The 27500-nt window shown below is 47.0% G+C and overlaps 1 protein-coding gene across 1 annotated transcript; it reads left to right on the forward strand.

Moving 5' to 3' along the window:
* Positions 1 to 27273, forward strand: ADGRF3 (adhesion G protein-coupled receptor F3). The gene is made up of 13 exons (XM_056853414.1): positions 1 to 73; positions 9954 to 10106; positions 11696 to 11905; positions 13272 to 13496; positions 14768 to 14977; positions 15258 to 15401; positions 15980 to 16176; positions 17994 to 18185; positions 18983 to 19747; positions 20769 to 21389; positions 23067 to 23108; positions 24884 to 24946; positions 27136 to 27273. Exons 1-13 carry the CDS (start codon positions 1 to 3, stop codon positions 27271 to 27273), a joined length of 3033 nt encoding a protein of 1010 aa, XP_056709392.1.
* Positions 27274 to 27500: the final 227 nt, after the last annotated feature.

Below are 27500 nucleotides of genomic sequence, written 5' to 3' on the forward strand. Positions count from 1 at the left end.
ATGGGGGTGGTTTACTTCATATTACAGGAGTTCATGGGTACCTTTAAGAAAACTTATTCCAGCATCGGCTTTTGTGAGTCAGAGCTGACTTTATGCATCTGAAGTAATGCTTTCTGGTGGAATAAATTTTGTTACCCTTTATCAACCAACGAGCCCCGTGGCGCAGAGTGTTAAGCTGCAGTACTGCAGTCAAAAGCTCTGCTCACGACCTGAGTTCGATCCTAACGGAAGTTGGTTTCAGGTAGCCGGCTCAGGGTTGACTCAGCCTTCCATCCTTCCGAGGTCGGTGAAATGAGTACCCAGCTTGCTGGGGGTAAAGGGAAGATGACTGGGGAAGGCACTGGCAAACCACCCCACAAACAAAGTCTGCCTTGGAAACGTCGGGATGTGACGTCACCCCATGGGTCAGGAATGACCCAGTGCTTGCACAGGGGACCTTTACCTTTACCTATCAACCAACTAGATTCCTGTCTTATTTGGTTGCTACAGTCTGACATGCCTACCCCTCTAGAACTACCATCAAGTTCTGGATCAGTTGCAAATCTTAGGTGAGTTAACTTCTATCACAGTAATCCTACTGACAGCTGCCTCCTCCCTTTCATTTTTGAGGTTATCTGAAAACCACAGGCTTCCGTTAGGTTGCAAACATTCTTATTTTATTTCTAATTCTCTTCAACATTCCCCAGTTGTGGATGCTGTGAGGTTTATGGCTTGTGTGGATGTGGAAGTTAACCTTCTCCAAAGTGACTCACTGACATTGGGCTGTGTGCTGTTCAGCACTTCAGTGGTGTCTCTTGAAGTGGTTTCCATGAGCACACCAGAACAAAGAAGGCAGCCAGGTGAGTCTCTGGGAGACGTTTGCTGCAAAGCCACCAGAAAGAGGCCCAATCACTTAACAAAAGCGAATATTGAGGGCTTGTCTCACACCAAAGTTTGGGCTGGAGGCTATTTTACAGGGTGCTTGGCATGGTAGAGTGCAAGCTTTCTTGCATTAAAACAAATGTCCATAGCAGCCAAGGCTCAAAAGAGAAAATGTTACTTATCTATCATCTATCAGCTCAAAAGAGAAAATGTTACTTCTCTATCAACAGGACAAACCACCAGCCTTTCCCCATGTTTCCAGCCATCTCTCCCCACTCACCCCCACCATAGTCTACACAACATGAAAAGCATTCAAGCAGAGATGATAATGGAAGAAGAGCAAGCTCTTTAAGGATTACCAGGTCCCAGGTCCCAAATCTTTATTTTCTTTCTTTCATAGCAAGAGGTTGTGTTTCCTCTCACCACTCCCTTCCGCTTTGCTTAATATTTATTCAAACAGGAAGCCTGCAGCCAAGCACCTGTTGAGTGTTGACTCACATCCAGAACCTAGTAAAATGTTGCTCCCTTTTGTAAATAGGAAATCATTATTTTTAATTGTACTTCATCCGGGAGGTGTGTTTCCGGGGATGGGGGGGTGGGGCTGTCCTGTCCTGTGTACCCTCCAGCATTTGTCAGTTGAAACCAAAACATGGATGCCTGCCAAGAAGCAAGTTCCTTCTGCAGGAGCACTGAAGAGCAAGCGGATGGCCACTCTGGTGGGACAGGTGACAGGCATGCTTCCCTATCTTAGTTCTAAATTCCAGCACTGGTTTGCTGCCACAGTGCTGCAGTGAATTTTTTGTAGCAGATTATTCAATTTTCATTCCCAACTATTGCATCTTTGCTTTTATTAAGAACTTTCACTAAGCGCATCATGCCAGTGGCCTATCCAGTCCAGCATCCTATTTCACATAATGGCCAGCGGATGCCCTAAGAAGCAGGGCAGAGAGGCCTAAGCTTCTACTCACTGTTGTTCCACCCCAAAAAATGAGGTACTGTGCCTCTGAACATGGAGGTTCCATTTAGCCATCACAGCTAATAAGTCATTGATGGATGTCTTCTCCATGAATGCATTTAATCCCATTTATTTGGAAATCTCGGAGCCATGGTTAAAGTTAGTAGCGTTTATTTTTTAAGCTACCTTTGTTGTGATGAGGGCTGTGAAGTTGTGCGGGGAATTCTGGGGACATGGGGGAAGAGTCTGGGATGGCTAGTTGAGCTGGAGTTAATAGGGTGGACTAGGATCTGGGAGACCCAGGTTTGAATCAACACTCTGCCATAGAAACTCCTTGGTGACCTTGGGGGGGGACATATACTCTCAGCCTAGCCTACCTCGACAGGGTTGTCGTGAGGATACAGTGGAGAAGGGGAGAATGTTTAACACACTTTGGGTCCCCAGTGGGGGGAAGGAGAAGAAGAGTTGGTTTTTATACCCCACTTTTCTCTACTCTGGAAGGAGTCTCAAAGCGGCTTACAATTGTCTTTCCTCCCCCCTCCCCACAACAGGCACCCTGTGAGGTAGGTGAGGCTGAGAGAGTTCGGAGAGAACGGTGACTGGCCCAAGGTCACCCAGTAGGCTTCATGAGGAGAAGCGGATAATCTAATCTGGTGTACAAATGAAGTAAATAAATAAATTATGGTCCCCTTCTAAAGCGCTGATACTGTCACTTTCTCTTCTCTTCAATAATGCTATCCCCCCCCCCCCCGAATACTCACACAGGCTGAATTTTCACTATTTCAAACTTCAGTGCAAAAACACCGGTATTTTGTCACCACAGTTGTTTTTGGAGAATTTGTGCCAAAAAATAAGATACAAATTAGATACTCACTAGCAGCAACAGGAACTGCAGCTGACCGCCACTCAACTCCCTACCTGAGGCCAGCCGTTCATGCGCACTTCCTACCAACCTGGAGTTGTTTAATTACTTCATTGTGGCCTTGGGGAGCTGGTGTGCAAGCCATTTAGTTAGAATGGCCACAGGCGTAAAGCTGGCCCACAATCACACAGCTGACAAGAACAAAAGCAGCTGCAGAAGCCTGCGGGTTCTTTGGACTGCCATATGAAAACAGAGACAGGGCATGTTATACAGGTACATCCCCCAAATTACGTACTCACCATCCAGCAGAGTTTGGAGCTGTTGTGTTAACAAAGGTCCTTTAAGCCAATATTCTTGTGTTTGTTGTGGGTGGTGGTGGAGGCTCCTAGGCCAGCTGGGCACCCAGAGGGATGAGATCTAAGGTGCGGCAGGGGTCCGGTCCATCCCCTTCGGATTCATGTGCGGCCTTCACTCTGTGACAAACCCTACCAGCTCTTGTACCGGTCTCCAGACATATCAGGAAAGTGATCTCAGCTCTCTTGCCTTCCCACGCTCCCCATTGCTCCTCCTCTTCAAGCCTGAACAAGACTCTGGGCTCCTGGCTTGTAGCTGCTAAAACCCACACACAGAGAGATGCACTCCCTTTAATGACAGAGCAAGTGGTAGTAAAGTCTACGAAATAAATATTCCCCCCCCACTGCCGCCACAACACCTCACACACTCATTTGTCTAATCTGATGCACCCTCTTGCAGACAAACGTCCCAGTTTCACTTAGGCATGCTCTCGCATGGGCGCACCTTTCAACTGGGTGTGTGCAGAAGCATAACTTGATAAGCTTCACCTCTCCCTTCACTCTCAAAATACTCTGTGCCAGTACAATGGTTAAACTATAGAAGGAAAGGTGCCAGGAGACGAATCAACATCAAGACGAAACCTGGCACTGAACTGGCTGCTAGCAAAGGCAGTGAAATGGAAATTTAAACTGCTCTTGCCAACCTCCAGGTGGAGCCTGGAGATCTCCTGAAATTACAAATGATCTCCAGACCAGAGATAAGTTCCCCTGGAGAAAATGGCTGCTGTGAAGGGTGGACTCTGGCATTATACCCCACTGATGCCCCTTGCCTCCCCAAACCACACCTTCCCAAGGACGTTTTGGAGGACATAAATTCATAGGGTCACCATAGCTCGGAAGCGACTTGACGGCACTTAACACACACACATATCAGTTCACAGGGCACAGTTTCCCAGAGTCTGGGGGTGTATGGTTTTGGTTTCCCAAAGCTCTTTTGGGGTGCAGAAGGGATTGAGTTGCCCAGGTTCCTTATTCAGTTGCCGCAGTTCCTTATTCAGCTCAACCTGAGTCATACAGGTTTCCCAGGGGCAACCCAAATGGAAGCCTTTGGTGCCAAAACTAGACTTTACACAGTATGGCACTTTGTACGGTACAGTCCCCAAAGTCTGGTGTCTGTTTCAGCATGGTACAAAGCTTATGTTTGGGTGTAGCTGCCCCCAGTATCTTAATATTAATTCCTCTTGGGGGCACTTTTTGTGTGTGGCGAAGTTAGTAGTAAAACCAGACTTTGAACTGAGTACACATGAACGTATGAAACTGCCTTATACTGAATCAGACCCTTGGTCCATCAAGATCAGTATTGTCTACTCAGACTGACAGCGGCTCAGGTGGAGGTCTGTCACATCACCTGCTTGCCTAGTCCCTTTAACTGAAGAGGCCAGGGATTGAACCTGGGATCTTCTGCATACCAAGCTGAGCCACAGTCCCTCCCTAAACGTACCAATGTATGTCACTTGTAATAGTAGAAAAGAGCAAGAGCCCAGCAGCACCTTAAAGACTAACACAGTTTCTGGTAGGGTATGAGCTTTCGTGAGTCACTCTTGCTCTTTTCTACTGCTACAGACAGACTAACCCATCGTGATGTGTCACTTGTAAGGCATAGTCACCTGATGCTTACTTCAGAGTACAGAGCTTTTTCAGCATCATGATTTACAAATAAGAAACCAAGCGCTGCAGATTGGGAACTAGAAACCAGCTTCAGTCTCCTCTCCTTACCCACTAGATCCTCTCTGAACTCTGCTCCTTGGGGACTTAGCAGGGCCCAGCCCCATAGAGCCTGAATGCAAATCCAGTGCTTGATCTGTATCCTGCCCACTTTTGGTTCCCCACCTGAACACACAAGCCTTGGATTTTATCCTGGCTGGATCTTGGCCATACCTTCGCCATCATTTGCATTTCTCATCCACAGGCAGCCCGGGCTGTGGGACATTCAGTGTGGGATGCTGTGGGACAGACTTGCTGTAGGTCACTTGGGCATGATGCTCCCCTGCCTGGTTTTTGTGTCTCTAAGTTGCCTGCCTCAGATTTTGGGATCCGTTGTGGAAGGAGCTGCACAGGTGGTAAGTCTCACTTTCCACTCTCCCTAACCTTTGGCCATCTGCCTGCCCTGCTTCCAACTTGCAACTTTAACCTTTGAATTCTACATTCACCCACCTGCTTTGATTGCCTTCAGAGCTCTGGTGAATGTCACAACTAGGTGGGATGTTGGGTGGAATGTGGCTGAGTCAACCCTCCCACCTGACCAAAAAAAGAAAAAGCCATACTTTTTGTTATGATTCAATCAGTGGAATAATTTTACTCCTGCTCAAGTTCTGACAGGTCTTTGCAGTGGAGAAGTACCTTGTTCTTAACTGGATAGCAGTTCTGCAGTGGATTAAGGGTTAGGAAGATGGATTATCTTTCTCTATAATGCTTAGCTTGGCACACAGGCTTGCTCTGAAAGCCCATTCTTTCCATTCCACCCGCCCTTTGCTGTGGAACGACATTTGAAGAGAGCTGGTGAGAGTTGTTTTTGAACAAGGGGGTCACCCTTGATGTCCCTTTGGTTCCCTGTTGCCCTGGAATTCGATGTCAAGAGCCGGCATCCCCCAGCATGTGTGTTGAACAGCAATATGCCAGACCAGTTTGCTTGGAACTGGTTCTCTCCCCAAAAGATCAAGCTGAGCTCTGTGGCCCTTGCAGTGCTACAGGGGTTCTGCTTGCACCCAACTTAACATATACGCTGATGGGATCTCTGCTGGCAGCGACAGACCAAGAAAGGGATCTTGGGGTGGTAGTGGACATCTCAATGAAGATGTCAACCCACTGTGTAGTTGCTGTGAAAAAGGCAAATTCCATGCTGGCCATAATTAGACAAGGAATAGAGAATAAAACTGCTGCTATCATACTGCCCTTGTACAAATCTATGGTGAGGCCACACTTGGAATACTGTGTACAGTTCTGGTCACCACACCTAAAAAAGGATATTTCAGATCTTGAGAAGGTGCATAAAAGAGCAACCAAAATGATCAGGGGTTACAGTAATTGCCCTATGAGGAGCAGTTAAAACGCTTTGGGCTGTTTAGTTTGCAAAGAGGGCAGTTAAGGGGAGACATGATAGAGGTCTATAAAATTATGTATGGTGTGCTAGAATGTGGGGTCATCTGCTGAAGCTGAAGGGTGAGAGATTCAAAACAGATAAAAAGAAAGTATTTTTTTCACACAACACATAGTTAAATTGTGGAACTCCCTGCCCCAGGGCGTGGTGATGGCTGCCAATTTGGAAGGCTTTAAGAAGGGAGGGGACATGTTCCTGGAGGATAGGGCTATCCATAGCTACTAGTCAAAATGAATACTGGTCATGATGCATACCTATTCTCTCCAGTATCAGAGGAGCATGCCTATTATCTTAGCACGGTGCTGTGAAACACAGGCAGGACAATGCTGCTGCAGTAATCTTGTTTGTGGGCTTCCTAGAGGCTCCTGGTTGGCCACTGTGTGAACAGACTGCTGGACTTTATGGACCTTGGTCTGATCCAGCAAGGCCTTTCTTATGGCTAAGTATATTTCTCATCCCCCACCCTTTGATTTGCTGGTACACCAATTGTTTACAGTAGGAGTGGATTTTTTTACACTTGGGCCGAAAAGTTTGCCTGCCCCTGTTCTAGCTGCTATACGGGACTGAGAAAATAATGTGGCCTCTGTCCCAGAGGGATGACTTTCTGCTTTAAATAGGCAAGATTGCGGAAAGCAGAGAGGGTGACTGTCAGAGGAGGGATGGGCAGCGGAAAGATTGAGGTTGGGTTGCCAACCTCCAGGTGAGTCCTAGAGATCTCCCAGAATTACAGCTGATCTCCAGAGTACACGTTCCTTCTGAAGGATAAAAAGCTGCTTTGGAGGGTGGACTGTATGGTATTATACCATGCTGAGCTTACAGTAACCAAAATGTAGATAAATTTCGAAGGTGCACCAGATACCAGTCAGTAGAAACCAAATAGTGGTTTTATATAGTGGTTGGAGTGCAAGAAACCCACAGAAGCGAATGCCATCTTTCTCCCATTGAAGAATTCCCCTTGGATCCCTCAGGCCTGGCTAAATTTGGTATCCCCTCAATAGATTGAGGCTGTAGGTAGCTACATTGATCTGACTGTGTCTGAGAGAGAAGGAACAGCAGGTTGAAACCACAAAGACAAGGCTGAAGCCAAAACAAAACACCAACTTGCAAAGTATTTCCCAGTCTGCACACCACAATAACCAGGTCTTGTGTCCATCCACCCTCCTCTGCTTGCTCTAGACTCGCCATGGATGCCACAGAAACTGCGCCAGACCTGTCAAGACCCCCTTTCCCTAGGGTTGCCAACAGTTACCATTTGTATCCCTTTGGGAACAGTTGAATTCGTCTGTGCAACTATGTTTCTGATTTGATGTATCCTGGATGGAACCTAATATTGTCAATATACATAAGTTGCTTTTTTCATCCCGGCGGGAGAATTGAGAATAATTAAATTCCTTTATATGATGTGAAATGATTCCAATTAAAATGGGGCTGAAGAAGAAATGAAACGATCGTCCCCCTCATCATTCGTCTATGAAGACATTGTTCCAGTTCTACTCACATTGAACTTTTTGATACTTGTACCTTTTGGACTGTTTAGGCATAGTTGTATATATTTATTTTTTATAGTCACCTTATGCACTTTAATACACCTTGTTTAACAGAGTGTTGTCCAAAAGTTCTTTCAGCCATTCCTGTGCTTATTTCCTAACTTTTGGTAACAGTACAGCGGTGTTGATTTTGGTTGCTCAACGTCCAGGTACTAGCTGGAGAGCTCCTGCTATTACAACGGATCTCCAGCCGATTGAGATGAGTTCGCCTGGAGAAAACGACCACTTTGGCAATTGGACTCTAGGGTATTTTCCCAACCTGGAGCTGGCAACCGTACCTTTCCCCCTTCACCGGAGACTGAGTTTTACATGCAGGCAGCCATTTCCTGTCCTTCCCAGGAGCTGAGGAAAAACATATGGAAATCGGAGGATGTTTGCTCCCACAAGTTGACGGGATGTTCTGTCCTTGGAGTCAAAGCTGCCAGCTACAAACTGTTCACTTCCCTGTGGGGCCAGCAAGAAAGATTTATGGGCATTGAAACCTAATGTACTGCCTCCAAACAAGGCCCTCTTCTTACAATGCATAAAATGGCCTTATATTTAGTTCTGCAGAACCCTGCGTGCTGGGGCTCAAACATTCCTGGGAGCCATTTTCTCTAACTTGGGGGTCCTGCCACTTGTCTTAGACGTACAGGGGGGCCTAACGCACTCCGTATGTACTACGTTTAAAAAAACGTGTTATCCAGGCTAGATCGCACCCCGGACCTCCCATTTCGGCTTGGAAATGCTTTGGAAGCGCCAGGCATCTGTTTTTTCCCCCGAAACGCCTATACCACGATGTATTTCGTTATGTCGTTTCAAAACCGGCCATCCAACGGGTGCGTTCGGTTACTTAACGCTGTTCAGTTCTCCTCCCCTCTTTTTGCAACCCCCAATGAAAAGCCTTTCTCCTCCCCTCCCACCTTCCCCCTCCCCTCCCGTTTGCATCCACCAATCATTATTTTTACTTAATCCCCCCTCCAAGTGCTTGTGGTCTTACAAAGGAACACGGGAACGTTTCAACATTAGATCAACCGGCACAAAGTTTCTCCCCGCCTGTTCCCCCCTTTCTCCCACTGCCGGGGTGCCGCCCTGCTTTCAAAAAAAATTTTTTAATGTGCTCGTCCCAACGAAAAAATGCAAGATCGTTGGACCAACATCCAAAAAGACGGCAGCTCTGTGATTAGTACTGTGCATGAAACAGCTCATTTTGGGGGTTTTTTTTGGGGGGGGGGGAAATGCCTGCATGGGTTGTGATTAGGGTTTCCCTGCCGTGCAAATGAGGCAATTCTTAATGGCGTACAGCGCTCCTTCGGATCAATGATATTGCGCATACGTGAAAAAAAAGGGGAGGGGAGGCGGGGAAGCATCAGCAACGTAGACATGACGCAGTGCTCCCCCACGCTCCTCCTTGCGATATGCCGATATGCCGACTTGGGAGCAGTCTGAACAGGCACGGTGCAATGGGAAATGAAGAATACGCATCCAAAACACACACACCGAGCACAATGATAATATGCTGTAAATTGTTGGTGCAATAAGCCTCAGGGCTTGGTCAAAGCTGCCCGATAAGAGAGCCACCCCATCGATTCATTTACCTTAAAACGAATTATGCTATAATCTGTACCAAAAAATGTGCTCACAGTAATTGTTTTATCTTGGGTCGAGCATCCCATATTCTTGAACTGCTTATTTGATCACAATTTAAAGCAAGCGGTATAGCTAGAATATTGGTACAGTTGGCAGAATTCCTCATCACGTAGGCAGCCAGTTAGTAACCACTGTTGGCACATGCTCAGTATTTACTGGGTCAATGGGAATGTTATTGGAAAGATAGCCTATCTTCTAGCATTTGTTTCATCTTTTTTAGTGTGTGAGAAGTTCAGCAAAGGATATTGGCTCCTGTGACCCCTCAGTTCGAGTCAGAAGAGCTCCTGGTGAGTAAAAAAAAAAGGACTTTCAAGAGAAAGGAATGAATCAAGATTAAACTGGGGATGAGGAAAAGCCTGCTCCATCTCGTAAGGTATCCAGACTTCTCCCCTCAAATGGAAGGCCATGCTCCTTTTAGAAAAACTTCTGCCCCAGGATAGGAGGGTTGCTTACCAAATGTGACTTTTCCCACTGAGAACTGTTGTACCCAACTGATTATGGCTGCAAGGATGGAGATAGCATATTCTGGCTTTCTCACAGAGTCTTTATTAGGGATTGAATTTGTGGCCTTCTGCCCAGGAATTGTATACACTCTACCCTGGGGCCACTGTCCTGCCTCCAGTTTGCATGTGTGTTTTTGCCACTTCAGGCATCCTTCGTGGTACTGCCTATATCAAGCTGACCTCAGTGGCTCCTGCTACCGTGAACTCTGCTCATACTCAGAGTACTCTCAGAACTGTGAGAATCCCCCGGGCTGTTAATGGCACAGCAAGCACCATCACCGGCCTTGCTCTAACTACAGGTGAGTAGCTGTCGGGCCCTGCTACAGATGTTCCAGGATCACTTACGATCAGCAGCTGTTTTCATCGAACTCAACTGACTCTCCTACCCTTTCTCAAATCTAGCAGGGAAATATAAGCCCTGGCACTGGTTTTCTGTTCTGTCGCATGAAGCGTCTAGTACTTAAGTCTTGTAGTTCTCAGTCTGAATCTCCTGACACATTTCATCTCCTCCTTTTGTCTACTTTGCTATCAGTGCAATCTAAGAAGACAGAAAAGACACCACATAGTGGGTTCTGGGAGGGAATTCCAGGCATCGGGGCAGCAAGGGAAAATATAGTGAGGTGTTTCAAAGTGTCGGAGACCTGGTTGTGGTGGGAAATGTCCCCGTTGTGCCACCTCAGATGCAGAGCTGGTCAGTATGGTTGGGCACCTGCTCGGGCCCAGAGCCTGGCAGAGGTCCATGGCTGGAGATGCTGTCTCTATCTTCCTTTTCTTAGGGCCAAAATACATACTACATGTGACCCATGAGTCGGATCATGGGCGCGTAGAATCAGCAAAACTCTTTTTGGGAGTTTGTGGGCACACTAGAGGCACCTGGTTGGCCACTGTGTGACCAGACTGCTGGACTTGATGGTGCCTCGGTCTGATCTGGCAGGGCTTTTCTTATATTCTCTGATGTTCACCTTCAAGGTGTTATATTGCTTTGTTCAATTTGGGAGTGCTGTGAAAGGAAAGGAGGAGCTTCAGTCTTCCCTCCCATTTAATTTCAGTGGAAATGACTATTTGGGGGTGTTTGTCCTTTGGAGCCCAAGGAAAGGGCAAATAATCCCCCCACCGGTGGCCATTTCCTCTGGCGAAAACATCTTGGGAGGGAAGCCCGAAACCCCTCCTCCCCTATTGCAGCACTCATGAGCTCAACGGAGCATCATAACACCTTGAACTGAGTTCCCCTGATCCTACATGTAACTGCAAGTCAGGTAGGGCACCCGTGACCCAACTTATGTCGCATGTACTATATATTTTGGCCCTTATTGGAGGAAGCACTTGGGGGCATCTGGGGAACCAGAGAGCAAGAGAGTTGTGCTCTGCTGCCCCCTACAGGCATCCCTGGCAAGTGGTCCAGAGGCTCCTGTTGATTGTGAAAAGGGCTGTCCAGGCACAGCTGACTTATGATGACCCCGCAGAATGTTCAAAGCAAGAGATGGTTTGCCTCTGCCTGCCTCTGTATAGCGACTCTGGACTTCCTTGGTGGTTTGCTATCCAAATATTAACCTGGGAAAACCCTGATTAGTTTCCAAAATCTAACATCAGGCTAGCCTGGGCCATCCAGGTCAGGGCGAGGCCCCCGTTACAGGGCAGCAGCTCTTCCGACTCCTTTCAGACAGGGTAGTCACGAGGGTGCTAAAAAGAGTGTGAGAAAGTTGCATTCTGTTCCCTCCAGCGTAGCTACATTTCTAGGAGGAGAATAGTGAGTTGGGAGGAGTTGGAGTTAGGGAGGTGGACAAGATAACAGAGTCATAGTTAGGGGGCACCATAAATATCCATGCTCAAAGGCTCCCCCAAACCTGCACATAGGTCTGTTCTTCCCTTCTTCTTTTCCTTCCTCCAGAGTGTGACCCACTGCAGGGAAGCAGCCGGGACTGCCGCTGCCTTCCGGGTTATCAGTGGAATGACAAATTCTGCACAAGCTTACAGGCCTGCAAGGGTGGCGGCATCTTCCAGTCCTTTGTCTCCATCTTCCTCCCACCCCCCTGCCAGTGTCTTCGCTGGACTTCTTCAGACACTGGTTATTGCCAGTCAGCTCTCTCAGCCTCGAAAGGTAAGTCCACCCACCCTAGCTGCCCCCACCCAATGACACCACAGTCCAAGCACAATCATCCAGATTATTACCAGAGTTCTTGCCTGGAAAAGGAATCTTAAAATTAGGCTACAGGTGCGGCAAAGTTACCAAATGTCAGCAGATCTATCTAGGGGACAATATTTTAGTCTCATTGTGGAATCTGAGGATTTTTTTGCAGGTGGTGGGAGTTGCGTTTTGTAAAGAAGGATGGGTGGGACTGTCGAAGGGTTTACAGCTGGGCTTCAAGGCTCCTGGATGGCATTTGTTTAAGATACAGCATGCCATAAAAATGTCATTTTCTATATAAAAGTTCGAGGACCCAAGACTAGAGTTGCCAACTTTTAAACTGACCCGTCTTGCTCTCCTTTTAATATCAGTTTGAGCTGCAAGCAGTTATCCGGTGAGGTTATTTAACTTCATGCTGTAAAAAGATTCACCTGCCCATTAGCACCCAGTCTACCTCTGTTAAAGAGACAGGGCACTTTTCTCCTGTCCAGTAAGCAATCTTAACCAGGACCTTCTCTGGGGTTTTTTTTTGCAACTGGACTCCCTATTTTCAGTATATACCAAGGATCCTCCTTTTCATATGTTCCTCCAGTGCTACCCAATTCTCCCTCTGCCCCACTACTCATGAATTTGTTCCAGAACTGAGCATGGGTTGTGTATTTGCACTAGAATCTGGGAAACCGGGGTTCAAATCCCTATTCTACCCTGAAGTATGGAGTAACCTTGGCCAGTTACTCTCTCTCTCTCAACCTAACTTACCTCATGAAGTGGTTGTGAGGCTAGAATGGGGAAGGAAGAGTGATGTAGTTTGAGCTTCTTGGCAGAAGCGCAGGGTAAAATGGACAAGATAGGTAGATAGCACTGTTATACCTATATGTGTTGAGTGTTCTCCTCAGTTCCTGAGTATGTAGTTCTTGATTAGGATCAGGGTGCATGTAGAGAAGGGGCTTCAGCCTTCCCCTGCATCATTTTCCCAACCTGAAACAATCCTAGAGGGAGTTCACATGAACACACCTGAACACACGAAGCTGCCTTATACTGAATCAAACCCTTGGTACATCACTCAGACCAGCAGCAGCTCTTCAGGGTCTCAGGCAGGGATCTGTCACATCACCTACTTGCCTAGTCCCTTTAACTGGAGATGCCGGGGATTGAACATGGGACCTTCTGCATGCCAAGCAGATGCTCTACCACATTCCCTGGGATTCATGTGGTTTCTCCGACAGGCCCAGTAGTGGTGGGCAAGACTGAGGGAAAATGTCAAGGCTGCTTGCGGGTGCACCTCCAATTGCCCCCCAACCCCTCCATGCCTGACCCACATTTTCTTTCTCGCTTTCAGTCTCCAAAAGCACAAGACTGCCCTCCAAACAAGCTTCTGTAGGAGCTGCAGATGATCTGACTCTCTCCTTCAGCTTGGCAGAAGGAGCCACTGATGTGAAGTGGTACTTGCTCAGTCCTAAATGGAATGAGGCCAAAGAGATTCGCAACGGGAAACAAGTGATGCTTCTGCGAAATGGCTTGAAGGCTGTTCTGAGGATCTCCTCTCCCTCCCTAGACTGGGCTGGTACCGTATTCCTCCTCTTTTTCTCTAAATCTGAAGATGGGGCTTCCCTGACCTGGATTACCCGGGCTAGCCTGATCTCAGAAGCTAAGCAGGGTCGGCCCTGGTTAGTAACTGGATGGGAGACCATCAAGGAATGCCAGGGTTGTTGTGCAGAGGAAGGCAATGGCCAAGCACCTCTGTTAGTCTCTTGCCTTGAAAACTACAGGAGGTTGCCATCAGTCAGCTGCGACTTGACGGCACTTTACACACACACAAAGATGAGGCTGGGAAAAATTAATCTGAAATGCGACGATTCTCTGTGTTGCTCTTTTTTGCCCTGGCAGTGGAACAAATGCACAGAACTACTGTGCGCACTTTACTCCGCCAGCTGTCTGCTTCTCTGCATTTTCCCACTGTTGAGCCACTGAAGGGTTTTTTTCCCCAAGTGCTTTTACAAACCGGCAATTGGTATTGTGCTACTGTGCAATAATCTGACAATCTGAAGGAACCCTTTTTTGTGGCTATCCAGTTTATAGGTCTAACTGCCCACTGCCTCACCCTGGAGGGATAGTTTCTCTTAAATACTGGGCACAAAGTGGTCTATGTTCTGTTTGTGCAGGAAATTGCTGAATAAGCACTAAAGTTTCACAGCAGGTCCTAATTTTGTGTTCTTACAAACTCTGCTTTGGTTTTGTTTCTTAAATTTCTAGAATTCATGTCTGCAGGAGTAGGGGAAACTCAAAATTATGTTTGCAGAGTCAGGTGAATACCTGGAAATCAAAAGGGGCTTCAGGTTTTTTTTGGGGTGTGTGTGTTATTGAACTACTGGACCCTGAATAAATTAAGCATCCATAACAGATGAAAGTGAAAGTTTGTTTCTTTTTTGTACTTTCTGATTGCAGAATTTGGTGCAAGACCTGGGATTATTTTGAATTTAGAATACATCTAGGGTTGCCAGGTCCCTCTTGGCAACCAGCAGAGGTTTTAGGGGCGGAGCCTGAGGAGGGTGGGGTTTGGGGAGGGGAGGGACTTCAATGCCATAGAGTCCAATTGCCAAAGCGGTCATTTTCTCCAGGGGAACTGATCTCTATCGGCTGGAGATCAGTTGTAACAGCAGATCTCCAGTTCGTACCTGGAGGTTGGCAACCCTAAGTACACCTAGCGGTGCCCAAAAGGCCTTCCTCAGTGAGCACCCCCCATACACACAGTTCCAGGCACACACACAGCAGCTCAGTGCTCAAGGGCAAAGAGCAGATGCAAACTCCTGAGAGTTATGCCTTGTATATTGACAGGAGAGTACATCTGCCGCTCTCGGAATGGAAGCGCCCTACAGGAATGGAGGCAGGAGGTCACGGTCCCCCTCGTAGCAGCAGATATTGTCCGGACCCCGTCACAAGTCTCCATGAACTGCAGCTCCCCAGACAGGCTGTCTCTGCAGTGCTGCATCCGGAACAGAGGTGCCCCATTGAAAGCGTCCTGGAATCCTGGAGCTCCAGACCCAGGTGAGTAAAGGGGACAGGGGAAATGCTCAGAGCTCTTCAGCCTTAGATGTAAGTTCCACTTTCACCTGGTGTATCGGCACGTGTACAGAGATATAAGGTTTTGTTTGATATAAAGAAGCATCCTTGCATTCTTGCCATGTAAAATGTGATAGCGTACGTACCTAGTTTGCAACTCACCGGGTTGTCGGTTTCAAGCCAAGGAGAACCTTCAACCATTTCCCTCTCATGCCTCCAACCCCTTTCCTTGCTCCATTGAGCATGTAATGTGCTGTCTCTTCAGTTGACTTGGTGGGTGCTGAAGACCCGCTCTGCCACTTCCTCGTCCTGGATTCCTGTCCCAGCATTGACACCACATACCGGTGCACATTTGAAAGCAGTGGGCTTGGATCCATACAAACCACCGTGGCTGTGAGCGTGATTCAAGGTAATGTGAGAGATGGGGAAGAATGGAAGCCCATTTTTAAAAAATTGCTTACTTATTTGGCAAATATGAAGACCACTTTGATATTGACGTAGAAGCTATTCTCCATTAACTTGTTTAATCCCAGTTTAAAGCCATCGACACTAGTGACCAACATGGGATGAGGGGCTGTGACTCTGTGGCAGAGCATCTGCTTGGCATGCACAAAGTCCCAGGTTCAATCCCCGGCATCTCCAGTTAAAGAGACTAGGCAAGTAGGTGATGTGAAAGACTTCCACCTAAGACCCTGGAGAGCCGCTGCCGGTCTGAGTAGACAAGACTGTCTTTGATGGACCAAGGAGGGTCTGATTCAGTATAAGGCAGCTTCATGTGTCCATGTGACTGGCAAGGAGTTTCACAATTTGATGTTGTCTGTCCTGTAGCAGAATGAATTATGCAGAATATGTGTATGTATCCAGAGCAGTGTAAATTCATAATGCAAAATTTGACTCTATCTGTATGTGTACATGAATGCAGCTAGAATGCACACCTGTAACAGTACAATCACTGTGTGCTTGCACTGTGCTTTTATTATGCCACAGTTGGAGATCTCTTTTGCCCTGGCGAGAATGTGCAGGGTAGGTGGAGTGTGACAAGGGCAGGCCGGGTGGCCGAGATCCTGTGTCCCAAGGGCAGAACAGGGATGATGCTGCGGAGATGCTTCTCTGACAGGACCTGGGGAAACATTCAAAACAACTGCGCAAGCGAGGAGCTGCTCTCTAGGTTGCGCGAGGCTCAGGTGAGAGAGGGTCTATCTCCTTCGGGCCGGGGCTTCTTGGAAAGAGAGGGCAGGCCAGGTCCCACACAGCATGCCATGGGGAAGAAGGCACAGCGATGGGAATTGGGGAGGGAGACGGTGGAAGCCACCCTCTTCTTGCAGAGCAGGCTAAGGAACAAGCAGAGCAAGGAGAAATGAAGGCCAATAGTGGAGAGGGTGGGACTTTTCATTGTCAATGGCTTGAACCCTTCATGGGCCAGAAATTTTCTTGTCTTTCAGCCAGGCTTATTAGGCTGGCCATGCATGAAAGAGCAAACTTTGCTTACACTGAAAGGAGGAGGAGCATCATATCAAAAGAAATGGAAAAGAGACTTGTGCCCCACAGTCTCTAGGCCAGCACAGATTTGGATTCAAAGTCAATCCTTATCTCAGCACAAACGAATCTGAGAACATCTAACAGTTATTGTGGGTGTGTGTAAAGTACCATCAAGTCGCAGCTAATTTACGACAACCCAGTAGGTTACTGATCCCCCTTTATTAGGGTTGCCAACTAGCTGGAGATCTCCCACTATTACAACTGTTCTCCAGCCAATAGAGATCCGTTCCCCTGGAGAAAATGGCTGCTTGGGCAATTGGACTCTATGACATTGAAGTCCCTCCCTTCCCCAAACCCCGCCCTCCTCAGGCTTCGCCCCAAAAATATCCAGGTATTTCCCAACCCAGAGCTGACAACCCTACCCTTTAGTCAGTCACCTTGTTTCCCTGAGCAGTTGGTAAACTGAAATAACTCTCTTTATTCTAGTACAGCTGCATTTGACATTGTGATAAATCATGATTTGATTAAACCTTAGTGAGAAGTGATTTCTCAATGTACACTGCCCAACAAACTGGTGGCTTGCTGGTTGATATCGATCCAGATCTCCAACTAGCATTTCTAACAGATTTGTTAAGCTGTTTGTACTTATTGCAGCAATATCTCCATTAATGAGCCAACCACTGCCCTTAACAGCCACTTGGCAACATAGCTGGCAGTATTGGGATTATTTCTTCTCTGTAGGAGGCATGAAGCAGATGAACCAGGACATGTTTGGGGAGGGGGCATGGCTCAGTGGTGGTAGAGCATCCTCTTGTCATGAAGGTCCCAGGGTCAATTCCCGGCATCTCTAGTTTTAAAAGAATCAGTTAGGATGTGGTATGCAAGACCTCTGACTGGCAGCGGCTCTCCAAGACTTTGGACAGAGTAAGCAATACTGACCTTGATAGACCAACCATCTGATTCAGCATAATACAGTTTCATGTGTCATATGTTACTCATGAAAACATGAAGCTGCCTTATACTGAGTCAGACGGTTGGACTATTGCGGTCAGTATTGTCTACTCTGACTGGCAACAGCTGTCCAAGATTTCAGACAGAGGTCTTGCATATCACCTCCTAACTGTTGCTTTTTTAACTGGAGATGCCAGGGACTGAACCTCTTGATCTTCAAAAGCAGGTGCTCTACCGCTGAGCCTTGGCCCCATATGTCTGATAGGCTAACCAGAGTTTGTTGAAAAAACTACAGTTTATCACAATATCTGAATGCAACTTCTCTCTAGGCTACAGGCTAGTAGTCTTTCATGATTCTTTTTTTTACTATGGCAGTTCACACTTTACTGATAAAAGGATCTCCTGTATTCAGCTAATACTTTGGGTGGGGCCACTGGGTATTTCGACTTCAGTGGCAATGAGTTCCGTAGGAAGAGACCCCTTTCTCCCTTAACTCTTTTCAGTTTAATTTTCTCTATCTATATTATGGGAATGATTCCATTGACACACAAACATACATCCTGCTCCACAGTTACTCCAGGCAGGGATGGGCAGCCCCCAAATCGAGGTCCCTTGGATGATTGAGTGGCTGAGGATGGAGGTGAAGCCCGACCAGAACCAGAAAATCTACCCTCTGGACCTCCTGACTCTTGTTATCACCCTGGACATCATCTCTCAGGTGGCTCTGGATTCCAGCATGCGACTAGACAGCAAATCTGTGATTGTAAGTACCCAGCAAGGGTCTGTGGCTCAGAGGTAGAGCATCTACTTTGCATGCAGAAGGACCAAGGTTCAATCCCCAGCATCTACAGTTAAAAAGATCAGATGGTAGTCGATGTGAAAGACCTCGAGCCCCTGGAGAGTTGCTGCCAATCAGAGTAGACAATACTGACCTCGATAGACTAATGACTTGACTCAGTTTAAGGTGGTGGTTCATGTGAGGTGGCCAGTAAGTGGAGCAGTTGGGGTTCGGAGAAGGGCATCTGATGTCCCCATGTTGCTTTCACCAACTAGCTCATGGTCAGGATTGTTTGCCCACCCCTAGAAATTGCCAGTTCTGGCAGAAAGAATAGAGCGCAGGATCAATACCCAAAACTATATTTAGAATGCAAACACCATTTCCCCCTTTTAAACATGCTTACCTCTCCCAACAACCTTGTAACCTTGTTAAAAATGCACAATGGTTTCTAGTGGCCAACACAGTTTTGGATTTCTACACCTTTTCTGAAATGTGGAGCAGCGTATGGGCCTGATCTTCAGACAGAAGTTCCCAGGCAGGGCAGGGCAGAGAAAGCCCTATCCTTATTCTTTGGCCCCAGGACCTGATTTTCACAGGTACACTGCCTTTAAATTTGGAGGTTCCATTTTCTGTCTTGACTAGTATCTGTTGATAGACTTACCTCACTATTATTTCAGGGGCTGTTTCTTTTCCTCGGGTAGTTTCCACCTTACCCACCACCAGCTGTTGAAAAATTAATGAATGGCACACAATGTTGGGGAAAATTCTCCTCTTGCTTTTAGGACTTGCTGAATGCTGTCAACTGGATGCTGGACTTAGACCCCGAGACCACGTGGTCTGAGGTCCAAGCTCGGAATCAGTCAACGGGTTCCATGTTCCTGCGGGCGATTGAGGACCTCACTAGCCTTCTGGTACCTTCGACTGGCGAGTTCAACTTGACCCTCCCCAACCTTGAACTCCAGAGCTCCATGTTTAACTTGACTCGACTTGGTGACTTCGACAAAACCTTCGACACGGATCCCCTGCTCCGCTCTCATATCTCCAGAAAAGAACTGGACGAAGTGGTGCAAAAAGAGCAGAGCATCATAATCAGCAGCCTGGTGCTGAAGAAGATGGACCAGATCCTGCCAGGGCATTATGGTGCAGACTCCGACCACATCCTTGGTAGTTTAGTGATGTTCAATGCCGCCATGTCCAACAATGGGAGCGTGAGAAAGATGGATGTTGACATGATTTTTGGTCTCCGGAACACAACTCGCATCACGGAGGAGACCCTGACGGCCCAGTGCGTGTCCTGGAATCACAGCTTGCCTGAGGGTATAGGAGGCTGGTCTACCCAGGGATGCCAGACTTTCAGCACAGAAATGGCTACCAACTGTTCCTGCCACCACCTTACTTCCTTCTCTGTCCTCATGTCCGCCAACCCGGTGATTGTCAGCTCTGCCTGGACCTTCCTGAGCAAGTTTGGGGTCTGCGTCACTATCCTCGCCCTTGTCGTCAGCCTGCTCATCTACAGTGTCGTCTGGACTTCTGTGGTGAAGGACAAGGTTAGAATCTCTGGTCTAAAGGCAAAGAAGTTTCTTGTGCATATGTGTGAGTGCGTGCGCACATGCACACTCCAGCACTGAAGCTAGCTCCATCCCCACCTCATATCACAACTGACATAATCCATACCACAGCATGCCATGAACAGACACATGCATCCTAAAATGGGAAATGCAGAGCAAACAGTTCTAAGTGGTTCAAACAGATGAGTCAAGCTGCATACTACCAATGAAGACAAGCCCCCTCTCTCCTATCCCTCCTTCCTGACCCAGATATGGGAATGAGAGGATCTCAGATTATGAGCAAACCCTGCCTGGCAAGTTCTTCCAAGGGAAGTTTTGTTGAAGGAATAAAACCCCCCAAAGAAGAGCACTCTAGAAGCTTATTCTAGGCATGGAAGAACATTAGTATGTCCTGTTAATATTGGCAGGGTGGGAGGATGAATAATAATAAAAAAAGAACTGAGAGAGAGAGTTAAGAACTCCTGAAAAAACAATCAGGGACTCTGGCCTCCTCTGGCTTGTGATGAATGGTCGTGGCTAGTTAACAGGCTACCAAGCTTGTTGGCAGAGCCGGGACCTTTTTTCCTTAACCAGACCAAGGCCCTTCTCTCCTGCCTCTGGGTACAGAAGAGGAGGAGGTAAGAAACTTCCTTCTTCCAAGCCCCACACTGTCTTTCAGGGTAGGGAAGGCTGCTTCTGGCTCTCAGGCGCCCTGCTTCCAAAGCCCTGCCCCTGGGTTCTCTTTCTGGGTAATACCAGGACATGACAGAATGCTGATAACTGGCATATATATATATACAAACAATAAATGATCACATGAATAATTGATGCATCTTGGGTGGGTGGAGTTCAAGGCTCTGTAGACAAAAAAGGTGATACATGAATGCCCTGAAATGACCCTCAAAAGGGACGTGGCTAAATCCCTCCAGAATTCCATATATCCACATCGACCAGGGGCATTGTCCCAGTTAGCGTCTGGGTAATTGAGCCGTAACAGTGAAAGCCTTCTTCTGATTTCCAGGTCTCCTGCTTGTGTTACACTACATTGGTCAACGTCTCAGTCTGTCTGCTGTTGGGGAGCTTGTGGTTTCTGGGTGCCTCCCTGCTTGAAGTCAGCCACGAGAGGAAGCTTTGTGTGGCCGCCGCTTTTTTCACCCACTTCTTCTACCTGGCCATGTTCTTCTGGATGCTGGTCCAGGCTCTCATCCTCTGCCACCAGCTGATCCTCGTCTTCCACCACCTGTCCATCAGGTCTGTCGTGCCTGCCATGATCGCCGTAGGCTACGTCTGCCCTCTGGTCCTTGCCGTGGCTGTGGTGGCCGCCTTCTTCCCCAAGCAGAGATACCTCCATGAAGCCCTCTGCTGGCTCAGCGCCCGCAGCAAAGCAATCTACGCCTTCGCCATCCCTGCCCTGGCCATTGTGACTGTCAACCTCCTGATCCTGCTTGTGGTGCTGCTCAAGCTCATGAGACCATCAGAAAGACCCCAAGGAGAGGAAAGGAAGGCTCTGCTGGCCATTTTCAAAGCCCTGCTTATCCTCACGCCAATCTTCGGGTTGACGTGGGGGCTGGGGGTCATCACCATGACATTGGATGCCTCCCAGTTTATCCATTACGCATTTACGATTCTCAATTCACTTCAGGTATGTATGCTTGTTGAAGTTACATGGGGATTGTACCTGTGGAAATAAAGTTGCTTGCTGGTGTGTGAGCGTGGCAGAAAATAATCTTGTTAAAGCTCAATTTGTACAGCTAGGCCCTCCTCTGCTACAATCCTTTTTGTTTCTTGTTGTTTTGTGCGTTAATTCCCCCACCCCACCCCCAAGCACTGTGGAGACTAAAGTGCTGGATCTTACGTTCGTGACGTGGGATCCACATACCCGAAGTTTCAAACAGATGTGACAAAGATTGCAGATCTCTATCAATATGTGAAAAATAAATTGTGTACACAATTTGGGCGCATGGGAAGGAGGCAGTGGACTGAATAGTAATCCCCAGTGTGGTGGCCACTTGGGGATTAAATGAAAGAGGTCTTGAATGGAACAGAAACTAAATCACAGAGCTTTGGGTCATTGCTGACCAGCTGACAGAATCACAAAACACTGGATTCTTTTTTTATGTCCAGAGCTGGATTTATGGATAAGCTTAAGCTTCACAGGAGCTCATATTATGAAGGGCTTCTAAGTACAAATTACCATTTTTTGTAATGGTGTCATGGTGTTCAAACTTGACATAGTTTAGGGTTTCCACATGTCTTAATCCAGTCCTTTGTATGTCAGATTGTTAATGTTCATTCTACCAGTTTTCAGGACAATTGTTTCTGTTGATGTGGGTACTGAACAGCTGGCTGAATTTTTTATTGAATTGCTGATGGGAAATGTGTCATCTTAGCTGATTGTTGTTGTTTGCTATTTTTTAAAAAAATTGTGTGAATGTTGTGTTGGTTGTTAGACACCTTTTAGGATTGCCAACTCAGGGTTGGGAAATTCTTGGATATTTCGGGGCACTGCCAGTGCTTTGGAAGGGCAGAGTTTGGAGAGAGGGAGGGAGCTCAGCAAGGACATGATGGCTTGATAGACTTCACTCTCCGAAGCTGTCATTTCCTCTAGGGGGACTGATCTCTGTAGTCTGGAGAACAGTTGTAATTCCAGGAGAACTCCAGCCCTCACCTGGAGGTTTGCAAACCTGATGACTTTACGTGTCATGGCCTTGTAGCCGTCTTGGGCTCCCTTTTTTTGGCAGGCTCTATTTCAAATAAATAAATAAATGTGGTCTGTGAATCGAGGCTGTACCCAAAGAGCTGTGAGCCTGGGCTCACTGCACGATAATATTGGATAAGGTTGAACAACGTACTTAGGAGCAGGAAGACACAAGAGAGATGGACTTAACAGGGGATGTGTGAACAGCTTCATGAGAGTTTTCTGGGCAGTCACACAGTGGGGAGCATCATGCAGGTCTTCAGTGAAGGGAGAAAGAGCGCTGCTGCTGTCTCTGCCCTGCTGCCGTCTCTGCCCTGCCCGTTGTGTCCACCTGTCTGTGCGTGAGCCAGAAGGGTCAGGCACCTTTCCTCTCTCAGTTCTCTGTAGATCGCTACAGCATGCTCAACCTGAGAAGTACTTTCTAGATGCCCTGGTTTATTTTGGCTTTTGAGAGTTATTATTTAGTTAGCTGTTCTATTTATTTAAAACCTTATTTAAAACCTTCTAAGCAGAGGTTCTTCAACTGGCCTACAAAATCTTTAAAACTTAAGCAAATAACTGCCACACCAACATTGAAAACTGGTTTTGCTAAACAAAAATCATTATTTTTCTCCTGTCCAGGGTGTTTTCTTTCTGCTCTTTGCCTGCCTAATGGACAAGAAGGTAAGTGTGTCCCTGCCTCACCAACATCCTCATGCTCTTTTCTTTTTAGCAAGAAAGCCTGAAGGCTGTGGAGTTGGGCTGCCAACGTTAGCTTGAGAAATTCCTGGAGATTTGGAAGTAATAACTGGGGAAGAAAAAGCTAAGCAGGGATGTGATGCCGTAGTCTACAGCCCAAAACTGTTATTTCCTCCAGGGCAGTGGTTCCAAACCTTTTTTTGACCAGGGACCACTAGGACTTTTTTGTTCAATGCAGGGACCCCAAGGTTCAAAATAAAAATTCCGAGAATTTGAAAATAAACTTTAATCATAACTGTTAGTTAAACATTAAACTTAGAATAATTTTTAATATATATTTTTATAATAGAGAACTTATAATTGAAAATATTAATTTATTATGGGTTTATAACTTTGTTTCATGGACCTTAATTTAGTTCTCGTGGACCCCTGGGGGTCCACGGACCCCTAATTGGGAACCAGTGCTCCAGGGGAACTGATCTCTGTAGACCAGTAGTCATTCCAGAAGAATTCCAGCCCCATCTGGAGGTTGGAAACTCTACTCTGGAGCTGGTGGCCTATTCCAAAGCACAGGAAGTTGGGGATTTGCTGCCTGCATGACCCTGCCCTTTTCCACATGGGTTTGATGCTGCTGGCAAGCAGGTTTTCTTCCTGCTTCCCCACATCATAATGGTGCATTAATGCACCTCCCAGCATTTTCCTGATCTTTCCCTCATTTTCTATACTGCAAAGATTTGGGCAAGATCTCAGTAAAGCCTGTATGGCTATTGAATGGGTGGGAAAGTTCAGATGTTCCTGGTCCCATCCACATGGCAGCTATTTTGCTTGACTCTGTCCCTGTGGCAGCCCTTGAGTATCATTATAACATTATAGTATACTATGTATCATGTCCTCTGAATTCCCAACAGGCATACCTCTGCAACAAAAGGGGCTAGATAGTTAAATTGTTTTAAAAATGACAGTGGGGAATTAGGGAATCTGATACAGCAAATAAATAAATAAATAATGATAGCCAACTGCCAACTTTTTAAAAATCTAGAAAAACCCCAGTAGCGCAGAATGGCCCCTGCCATGTGACTGGGGCAAGAAACTACAAGGAAACCCGCCTCTTGGGAGCCCCGCTGCTGTTACACTGTATCAGCAGCATCAGGGAAACCACACAATCCTTTCCCTATGGGAAAAAAAGACCCCACAGGCTGACAGGCAGGGAAGGAATGCATGTGTCTTTTCCTGTATAAGTACCATTGACTAAGACATGGTCTATGAATGCAGCACTCAGAGGCAGTCAAAGCTTAAAGTAGTAGAATGGAGGGCGTCATTGTAGAGCACAGGTGAGGAATTGCATTTTTAACTGCTCCCTGCAGGTAGAAAGCTACCCCAGAAGGGAGTGGGTTACATTAGAACCTCGTTCTCTGTTCTGCTAAGCCTTTAACTTGATGAGCACGCGATCCTGTTGTCTCCCCCGATTGCCTGCTGGCTTTTCTTTTCAAAACTGTAATTTCTCAAACCACTGTTTTGGCTTTCAAAATAAAAACAAGCCAGTCCCTTTTGCCCCCTAGTTGTTGTTTTTTAGTTTCAGTGAATCAATGCATAATTTGAATGGACACAAGTAGCTGCTGTGTACCAAAGTGCCCCGGTAACTGCTAAGGGGGTATTTGTTTAGACTGCAGTAAAACCACAAATGAAAATTGTCAATGGTCAGGAACCTGTCAACTTTGAGTACCTCTGCTGGCACCCAAGCTTGTTGTGTTTCCTTGTAGGTGTTGGGAGCTCTCAAGAAGCGTCTGTGCAGGTCGCGCACAGATGGGGTAACTTTATTTCAGGTAAGCAAGGCTGGCTGTTTCTTCTGGGCTTCCCTGCCATCATATTAGGGACAATAAAGGGGCTACGAGCTATAACTTTGGCTTTCAGCCACCATGCTAGCTTAAGGCTGGATTATCCCTGACAGATCTTACAAATCCCCTCCCTTCAACTGCATCCATTGCTGTACCCTAGCAAGGATTGGGGTCATCCTGATCAATGTTTTCCTCTCGCTTGAAGACAGCAGGAGGCGAGCTTTTTTGGTGACAAACTTCCCTGTTCCTGGGTGAAGCAGCTGGGCCTGCCTGTTCAGAAACCCACAGGGCTCTCTCCCAGAATTGTCCACACAGTCTCATGAGAAACAGAGTCCTAGCTTATCTCTTCCCTTTCCCTGTTCTTCCGGAAAGCAGTAACCTCTTGCCAGGCACAAGGAATCATGGCTTCAGTGCTGAGGGCTGTGCTGGTCAAGTTATTCCTTTACTGCATCTGGGGTGGGGTGGGGTGAGGGAAAACAGGCACTAGGGCACAGCAGGGCCAGAGACACGACCCCCATACTTTTCTTCTGACGTCACTGGATTCTGTGGGAGGGCTGCTCCTGGCAGCAGAATCCTGCTGCCCAAAGCCTGTCTTGATCCATTATTTGCCCTTTTATTTCAATTTGTGTTCACAGAGCAAGATTGAAACTTAATTCCAGGCTAAGCAGCTAAACAGGCTGGAAAGCTACAGAGGTGAGAGATGTTTGTTATGTGCCGTTCCTGCTAAAAAAAAAATACCCAGTGCCCCTGCAGAGAGGGTTGTGAGGCTCAGGAACGATATGTAAATAAGGAACCTCAGGAAAGGACCACTTTTGAAGGCAGCCAGGATCTAAACAAACAGTCTCAATTTCTAAAACTGTACTTTTTGAGAGCTGTGTGACTTGATAAAGCAATCAGGCATGCAGTGACAATACCACCCAACAGTAATGGAAGAAAAATTATTTGCAGCTGCTCTGGGTAGAAAAACCGAGAACAGTGAGCATTTGCACAGCTCAGAAGACCAACAGACATGTAAGGCTCCCCACAGACACCTCCTCGCTGAACAAGAACAGAACAGCAGCCTCTGCCTGTTGCCTGCCCAATTCCCTAAACCCACTGTGTTCTACTTGCTTACAGTGTTTGTGTTTTAAAGCCACTATGTCAACACCCCAGAACTGAATGTGCCATCCTCACTTTAAACTGGCTCAGGGTTAAAGCAGTCTCTCCTCTACTCAGTTACCAGGGTGTGGGTCACAAGGATCTTACTCTTGCTTCCCACCTGTATACCCCCCCCCCCCATGTCTACATGTATAGGCAATGATGTTTCTAGTACAGGGAACAAGTTGGACTTTACAAGCCAAGGATGAGTTCCTGGCATTCCGTGTATTATTGAAGACTATCAGGGACATTTTAACCCCATCTCAGCTCAGGGCAGCATACATGGCTCTCTCTTGCTGGGGCAACATATCAAATACGAGTCTGGTGGCATGTGTTCAAAGGAGCCAACTTCAGCCTTACTTGCCTGCTGCTCAGTTAGATACAATTGGGAGACCTCTCACTGTGGACCGAGGCTATGGCTAAATGAGTGCCAGGAAGACCAGACCTCAGCTCTGAAGAGGTTCTGAGTAAGCATGGACAATCCCAAACCTTCAGCCTACTGTATGAGGTTATGAGGATAAAGCTTGTCTTCTTTGGAGAATGCAGAGCTCCTTAAGAGAAAGGCGGGAATATAAAAAAGCACCAACTCCTTTCTCAATCTCAACATTCCCTTTTTATTACATCCCTCTTAAGGCAGTGGCATTTCAAGCACTTCCAAACTATCTCACATTTTCTTGCTTGCAAATATGCTGCTGCTGAGTAGAATGAAAATACAAGGGAAGTAGTGGAGGGAAGCAGTGGAGGGAAGAAAGCTTCACACATCAACTGGTGCTTTCCCGCCAAAGGTTGGCCCACAAGGGGCTTTGATTGTAGGTGTAAAAAAATCACATCTGAATGAAGGTGGCAAAGTTCACAGCTGGACAACCTTAGGCTGTGCTACAGTCAAACTGTTTGTGTACCAGTAATGGAAAGGTCCATTTTAAAGCACAGTTGGGTATATTACAGCAAGCATTCTCTCCATCCCACCCAGCGTTTCCATTTTGTTAAGTGCATGTTGTAGCTGCTGAATAGAAAATCAGGAGTGCTTTTTTGTTTTTTAGCTGAACAGCCTTGCGAAGAGGACTGTGGATCGGCAGAGTCACTTATTTGTGGAGCCTTACTATGACAATGAGTCAGCCCCTTCCCAATCAAGCGAGACTTTGGAAACCAGTAGCACCATTTTACACAGCCTGGGATAGTGGTGCTACCCCCCCACACACCATATTCCACATTTAAACATAAATATTGTTATAAATTGCCACTCAGCTTGCAAGCACTGACAGATGAAGTTTTCCTTTACCTAGATATAGGGGTGTCAACTCCATCTTGGGAAACTCCTGGACTCTCCACCCTCCAAAGCAGCCATTTCCTTCAGGGGATCTGATTGCTGTAGGCTGGAGATCAGTTCTAATTCCAGGAGAACTCC

Source organism: Euleptes europaea, chromosome 7 (genome assembly GCF_029931775.1).
Source record: "Euleptes europaea isolate rEulEur1 chromosome 7, rEulEur1.hap1, whole genome shotgun sequence".
NCBI classification, from domain to species: domain Eukaryota; kingdom Metazoa; phylum Chordata; class Lepidosauria; order Squamata; family Sphaerodactylidae; genus Euleptes; species Euleptes europaea.